Source organism: Phyllostomus discolor, chromosome 4, assembly GCF_004126475.2.
Source record: "Phyllostomus discolor isolate MPI-MPIP mPhyDis1 chromosome 4, mPhyDis1.pri.v3, whole genome shotgun sequence".
In the NCBI taxonomy this organism is placed as follows: Eukaryota; Metazoa; Chordata; class Mammalia; order Chiroptera; family Phyllostomidae; genus Phyllostomus; species Phyllostomus discolor.
The window spans coordinates 145,095,431-145,103,435 of NC_040906.2; the positions used below are offsets into that span (position 1 = coordinate 145,095,431).

The 8,005-nt window shown below is 41.5% G+C and overlaps 1 protein-coding gene across 1 annotated transcript; it reads right to left on the minus strand.

Annotated features, from left to right (window-relative positions):
* Nucleotides 1-601: 601 nt before the first annotated feature.
* Nucleotides 602-7,483, minus strand: TENT5A (terminal nucleotidyltransferase 5A). Its single transcript, XM_028508828.2, is given in 5 exon segments — nucleotides 602-5,332; nucleotides 6,401-6,507; nucleotides 6,510-6,631; nucleotides 6,633-6,956; nucleotides 7,161-7,483. Coding segments are annotated over 5 exon segments (1,350 nt in total). The 5' UTR covers nucleotides 7,181-7,483; the 3' UTR covers nucleotides 602-4,555.
* Between the last annotated feature and the right edge of the window lie 522 nt (nucleotides 7,484-8,005).

Here is an 8,005-nt window from a genome sequence, read left to right on the forward strand (position 1 = left end):
ACAAAGAAAAAATTTCATTAATAAATAAATGGATGCCCCTAGTGATCTGAACAGGTGAAGGTATATTAAATGCTAGACAAAAGGGTGATTCCTTTGAACCCTGAACACATACACACACAAGAAGTTTAATATATTAGATCCTATGATTGTCCTTCCTTCTACTTTACTCAATAACACTATAGAGCCCCAAATAGATAATATATGTATATATATATAACCACTGATAACTAAATCACAGCACTTGGGCTACTCATGAAAACCAAGGACCACTCAGGGCTACTGGAGCCCTGGAGCCCAAATACATGAGTCTCTACTAATACTGAAAAATAGCTCTTATATCTAAGTGGCTTAACACTGTTAAGTTAATGCCCAGATAAAAAATTTTGGAACCCATCAGTTAGATTCTTCTGGAGCTAATTGAGCCAGTTAGAAATGAGCTGGTTGAAAGCTGAACATTTTAATTTATTAAACTCCAATCAGAAAGTTGCTGAAGACTGTCTACTCCCAATACTATCCTGTCTTTTCTCACAGATACAGGTTGCAATTCAGAGGACAGGGTCTTTAGCCAGTGCAGACACCAAAGATAACAGACACGAATGAATAGAAAAAAATAACTTCTTTTTATTTACAAAAAAAAATCCAAATATTGGATGCTGTAAACAAAATTCACAATCTGTTCCCTCTAGCACTGATTCAAACATGTCAGTTTTTAAGAATCCATTTTCTATCAACTCCTTTTCTGCCTGTGACACAGTCTAAAGTCAAAATATTCCAAAAGAGTGACCCAAAGTGCAGCTTGCTGCAATAGGACGTCTCAGAGCAGGCAATGGTTGGAGAGAGAGACAGCCAGCGGGCGAAGCCTCTTTTATTCTGTAAGGCTTTGCAGCAAGTTACCTCAACATCTTCCAACTTTGTGCTTTTACCATGTACTTTGTTAGCAAGCCATTATTACAACAAAATATGACACAGAGATTCTTTCTTAGCACTGAAAAGGCTATGCTATAAGAAATCTTAAAGAAAGATTATATTGGAATAGGTGCTGTATATGAAATTACTTTTTGTGGCTTTTTGGTTTCATCTAACACACTTTGTCTTCAAACAACAAAAAAGCGTATTTTTTACTGTGGATAGCTTTCAACATAATACATTTCATTTACAGAGTAGTTCACAATATTTATTTGACAAGCATTACATTGAAACGACTTTATACACAGTAAAGCAACCAACGATAAGCAAACAGAGAGGGGTGGAAAAAAAACAATATGTTCACCTTTCTTTGCATTTCTTCCTTGGCTTGGCTTACAGATATTCTTCCACCCTTGCATTTTTTTTGGAGCCATGTTAAAATAGTCCACCTAATATCAAAGCAGATATTTGACCCCATTTCTAGAAAGGAAAAGTCCCTCTCAATGTAGGTAGGATTTCTTGAGGCAACTCTATTTACTGCAAATGAAGTAAACTTTTTAAAAGAGCATTTTCACAGGTTAAGTGTTCTTTGACATGCCAGAATGGACAGGTGAGAAGAGCCTTCAGAAGATAAAACTTCTTCCTGTTTAAGTTAACAGCACACTAGGCCAGATAAACACAAAAACACAAAGGCAAGCAAATCACAGGCACTAATCAGGAGTTGAGAGCTGTTCTTTTCTCTGACCTATACACATGAATCTTTCAGCAGACATTCAATTTTTTAGGCCACACATCCACAAAGAGAGACGTATATTCCACTGTTTGTTGAACTACATATGCACAAGACTATAGTACATACAAAGGAGAAATAAATTATATAAGTTTTAAAGTAAATGCTGAAGGTTATCTTGAGCATTCTATCTACCTGTTCTATCTGAATGACAGGTGCTGGCACTTCCAACTATGCTACCAACCCTGGAGAAAGCAAGGGCATAAATATTTGAGAAAATAAATGAAAAGTATATTTTCAAATAAGACCCCTCCAAACAAAAATCTGTCATAAATTAACAGCAGGTTGTTACTGTGGAAGAGTCAGCCATCTCCAGCTTCTTTTCAAAATAGTGGACAACTAATTCGTCAAGAGTTAGGATGAGAAGGAAAAAGGCAGATTACCAACTGCTCTGATGTTTCCAAGCGTTCTCAGTTTTCCTTTAGAAAACTTCCAAAAAGGTGGGCAGGTGGAGCTCTGGTTTCTGACAGTTAAGTATCAGGCTTATTCTGCAAATGGAATAATATTTCCTGGGACTCCACAATTTTTCAAACCCAGAACTAGAGAGAGGGAGACTGAGGCAACATGGGAAAAGAAAGAGTTCCCTAGGAAACAGTGAGTGGCAGTGCAGTAGCTGTTTACAGCTTGGACAGAATTCACAGGGAAGCTGCTACAGCAAACCCATCAAGTTCCTGTTAAGGCTTCAAGAAGGATGTGCAAAAGGTGGTTTGGGTGGATTAATTTGACATTGATCATCTGAGTGATGCCCAGATAACAAATAAACAAATTACACTGCCAAATAAGATGATGCTATTCTTTTCCCCAAACCATCTTAACTGATCACAAAAATCTGGTTTGTTCTTCATAGAAATTAACATAGTAAACAGTCATCCATTAGAGTTGGCAGGGATTATGTTGGTGTTTCATAATACAAAGAGAAGGTTTTTATGTGTTAGTTTTATTTTTAATAAATTCATTTTCAGAGAACAGTGTCCAAAGGAATTTAGGGCTGGGAGAAGGAATGGTGTTAGGATTAGGTGTGATTGAACTAAAACAGTAGTGCCAGTTCATTTCACAAAACTGACTGGTTTCTTGGGAAAGAAAATAAAGTTGGATTTGATTCAATGAGAAGTGATTTGAATTTAAAGTACAGTACTAAATATTTAAATTCAGTGTGACAACCAGATCAAAGATGTTTCATATTGGCATAAATTCATAAAATTTTATATATAATATATATCTCATATAAATTTTATGCAATTGTGCAAATACTCTTTAAAAAGGGTCATTTCACATTTACTAAATTCTAGTGGTACTGAAATGCAAAATGCATTCATTAAAAATTCATTTAAATATTAATAAGTAGTGTTCAGATCACCAGAAATTCTTTTTAGCAGTCAGGAATTTAAATAGACTATCATGGATCCATGATCCACTGGATTATACACCATGGAAACATGCAAGTATTACAAAAAAATAAAAGGGTTCAAACCTTCAAAATGGTATTTCAATATATATATATTAAAAAAAAGAGGGCTCTGCCAAACAAATAATCTCCCATTTGTGGAATTCTATGGCTCACAAAACAAGGGAAAAAAAACACTAGAAATGTATAATATCTTTTCTTCCTATCAAATATATTACTTGTTTCCTCCTTCATCTGCTTTAACATTTTAGATGTGGGTTTTAATTCATCACTGCAATATGCCCACCTCTCATGTCATCCTGTTGAAAACATAAAAACACACAGTATTTAAACATTTCCTATTTGCTACATTATTCTAGACCATAGTCAATGTATTGTGTGAATATATTCATATCACAAATATGTATATATACACACATAATATACATACACATACACATATATCTGTAATATCACACCAACAATGTTAACTCTATACAAGTATTTGCCAAGAAAAAATAGGGCATTTCCTCCACCATTCACAAGCTTATGTGTTGTTTTATTTTCTTCTTTAGTCCCTGATAAAATAAAATAATCATTAAACCATAAAAATTTTCCACTTCAAATTTTCAGAAGGCAACAGGCACTTTGATGTATATTGATGTGTAACAAATATAGTAACTCTTTATATATTCTACTATCTCTCTTCTACTTGGGTATTTTTATCTGTTAAATCTTTGGTCCTTGAGCATACTTTCTTTCCTACAGCTTTTTTTGCTTGCATTTTCACATTTTAAAAATGCAAGCTATGCATGCAGCTGGAAATAATGGATTGTGTCATCTTAAGTTCTGCTGTTTGTTATGAAAACTGCACCAACCTACTACTGTTCATTTGGAGTAAGCCATTTTCATTAACGCAATAGGACAGAGTTTCGCAGAAAGCACTTGCTACAAGCTTCAGGTAATAATCCCAATGTTGGAGTTACCCTTTTTCCTGTATTATTACTATCTGAACTCCTGATTTGATAATTAAGTTGGAGTGAGATCTTTTTTTCCTCTATATTTTCCCTTTTGTGAATTCCATCTTATACGAAACTCCACCTTTTTTTCCTATGGCAAAGCTATGGGAGCAAGGTACAGCAAACCCATATTGTCATTAAGCATTTTTTCCCTCATTAATTTAGGAGAACCTGGTTGCTTTCAGTGACAGGTCTCTTTTGTTTCAGGATATAATTCAGTTGGGTAAGAGGATCAGGTGTGTGGGTTGATGGTGGGTGGGGATCATTTTGAGATCATGCTCCCATACCTATGAAAGGATCTACAAGCTTTGCCAAGCTTAAAAGCAGGAGCAGATCATCATTGCACAAAACATATCCCTAATCAGGGCTGGGTCATTTAATCTTTTTCTTCTTCTTCTTTTTTTTCTTTTCTATCTTGTCTGAAATGGCTTCCCACAGGACATTTTTAAATGATTCTTAATTGCAGGGTAGCCAAGTAGAGTATGTCTGTTGCTGGCATGTGAATACTGGCTGAACCTGTGCAATGTAATAATTGCTAAAATTGGCATCTGCTACATAGGGGGCCGGCTGGTAATAGCACGTGACATTAGCCACATTAGGGATGACATTTTGGTCAGCTAGCACCCGGATGGCCAGCATTGTGATAAGGTTTAAAGTCTGTCTTCTTTCATGTCCCATCAGGCACACTGTACTCTCATTCACCACTCCATGAAGGGTCATAAGATAGTCATACTTGCGGTCTTCTAATCCCACGAAGTGGTTCTGCAAATAGGACTCCAGTTTCCTCTGCTGCTCTCCAATGTCTGAGAAGTCGATGAAAAACCTGGAACACATATACCTCTGAAGGGTCTTGATCTCATCAGAGGCAGGCCTAAAACCCCTCACTAAGAGGTTGCAGTACTTAAGCAGGCCTCCCCCTCTGATTTCCTCTGGGTTCCTGGTGGCAATGATCTTGTTACAAAGGTGATCAAAAGCTTCATGGAAATCGCCATAGACGCTCTCACCGATTATTGTGGGGTGAAACGTTTCAGTCATTGGGTTCTCTGAACATTCGTAAAAGAGGAGAAGAGAGTCTAATTTGATTTGAAAAGAATCTACACTAAATTCAAACTGCCTCCGGAGGGAATCCACAAATTTCAGTTCCACATTTTTGCCACTGTTGTTTGACAGGGATATAAGACTCCATCGGTCAGAGTCATTGCATACTTTAACCATTTTCTGCACATAAGCTTCCTACAATTCAAAAGACAAAACAAGAAGATGAGCATACCTAGAAAAAAATAATAAATAAACACATTCTCTTCACACATGAGATTTATTTTGCTCCTTCCCTTTCGTTTTGTCGAGTTTCAGCAAAACACTACCTATGGGCTTAAACAGTTTCTGAAAACAGGAAAAAAACCACATTTAACGAGTGGTTTTACCGTCTGGGAGAGAGACTAGAAGTAATAGTTTGAGGCTTTTGGCAGATGCAGCACAGTACTAAGAGGTTCTGTTGTCATGTCTGACTTTCAAAATGTTATTTTTTGAAAATGGTCTTACAAATACAATATTCACACAATACTGAAAAGAAAGAAAAGCATTCAGGGAAAAGTTGGTCTTCCTCTCACTCTTGTCTCTAGTCACCCAGTTTTCCTCCCCCGAGAGAACAGATATGATCAGTATCTTGTCTGTCCCTCTAGAAGTGCTCAGCAGTTGCAATCAAAGTGAATTATATTATTAGGACATTCTGGGAGGCTGATTCCTCAGACAATTTTAACTAAATGTATAAAACGTGCTTTGAACCAAAGTGAGGAGGGTGGACCCACTATATCCTTAACACATAAACCAACCTGGAGAAGCACCAAGTGTATCCTAAACACAGGGAGTCAGCTGAATGCATCTAGGAAATCTATTCACATTTTCCAACACAGTATATAAACTCATTGGCTTGGTTCTACTTCAGTTTGCTATTTTCCCAAAGACTGGATCATACAATGATTCATAAAAATGACTGACATCATTTCAATCTTCCTCTTAGAATCTACTCTGGATAAGACTCAAGCACGGGAAAGCCAAGAGTTAAAAAAAATAAGGAGAAGGAAGAGGAGGAAGGGCAGAGGAGGAAGCAGAGAGTTGTGACGCTGAGACACCATGTAAAGTAAAACAGTCAACACCGTCCACACACCTTAGTTTACTCATTAAAAAAAATCAAAAGCAAAATAAATAAACGCATCCACAAATTTGTGGCATGTTTTCCTTTCCCCTGGCCCTCCGAACCCCAGCCGGGAGTGGACCCAAGCCCCTGTAGAGCGACTTTACCTTGAGCGTCAGTGGAGTGATCTTCTCTTTGTTCACCCCTTCGGGTAAGAAGCCAACAGGCAGTTCGAGCACGACGTCCTTCACAGTCTGAAACTCCTCTTCCCGCGCAGGTCAGCGCAGAAGATGAGGTCCAGGTCCTTGTACCCCAGGCCGCTGTCCTGGTGCAGGACATGGCTGGCGGCCGAGCCGTTGAGGCGCACGTCGCGGACGCCGATGTGCTTCTCCGCCAGGCCGCCGCACCACCTTCACGATCAGGCTCGGCTGCAGCTCGAGCGTAGGGAAGTTGCCGCGTCCGTGGATCGGGATGGTTTCACTCAGGATGCCGTCCAGCCGCTGCACTTGCTCCCAGTTCAGCACGTTGCAGTGCGCCGTGGGGCTTTCGCAATAGTCCAAGCAGAGCTCGCCGAAACCGCCGCCGTCAACGACATCGCCGCCGCTAAAGTCACTGCCCAGGGGGATACAGGGGCTGCCGGCCAGCTCGTCGTCAGCCATGGCAAAGTAGCCTTCACTTTCTGCCATGAAGTGCCCGCCGAATGCCACTTGGCCCTGGTCAGTCCTAGAAGAGAAAAGAAGAAAGGAGTTTGGTGAGGACGCGTGACGGCGACAAGAGCCCGAACAGAAAAGAGCGCGCCCCTTCCCCAGTGCACCCCCTTCCCTGTCCGTCCCCTGGCTCGGCTCCGGGATTTCTCACATTTTCCCTCCCCAGGCCCCCGCGAAACCCAGCCGCGCGCGCGCCGCGCCCCGCAGAGCAGCCCCGCACCAAAAGTATCGCTGATGCATCTGGAAAGCGCAAGCGGGAGTCCCGTCTGCGTCACCTGAAGACGGCCGTCCCTTCTAGGAGCGCAGCTGGCGAGGAACAGCCAAGCTCCAACAATTCCAGGAGCCGCGAGTGTGGTCACCGTCACACCAAGCCACTTAGTCCTTCCCAGCCCCCACTCGCCAGCGATGGACAGTCCCGCCCCTCGCCCCCGCCGCTTCAGCTGCGGTGGTTCCGGAGGTGGCGGCCCTTGCTGCCGCCGCAGCTCCCGTCTCTGGAGCTTTAGCAGTTGTGCGTGAAAAATGTCTTCAGTAGTTTTTTTATACCGGGCATCTCCGCGCTTCCGGGCCGGCGCGGCGCGCTGACCACACCTTCCTCATCTGCATAGGGCAACGCCCCCGCCCGCCCAGCGGACCCTGCTAGGCTGAGCGCTGCCGGCCTCAGCAAGCGGTTCTCAGATCGCAGCGCTAGTGGCTGTAGGTATATATGTGCGTGTATTTACGCGTATTTTCTGTACAAGTCCTCCTCGCCCACGTTCTTTTTTCCCCTGACGAGGAGACACTGAAAATACCGAGAGTACAGGTGGTCCTCAAAACAGACCTCAACTAAAATCCCGTAATTGCAGAAACTTCCCAAATAAAATTATCGCCGGATACACCGCGTTACAGCTTACTGATGGGGCTCCAGAGCAGAATTCATGACCTGTGGTGCGACCGTTTACTTCACTAATAAACCCGGTGTCGGGGTGAACTAGAGTCCACTTGTCCTCGCAAATCAGTCTCCGAGCCTGAGAGGAAGGGCTTGCCCATTGGGTTTCGTTTCTCGAAAAGTCGGGAAGCCTCTAGGCT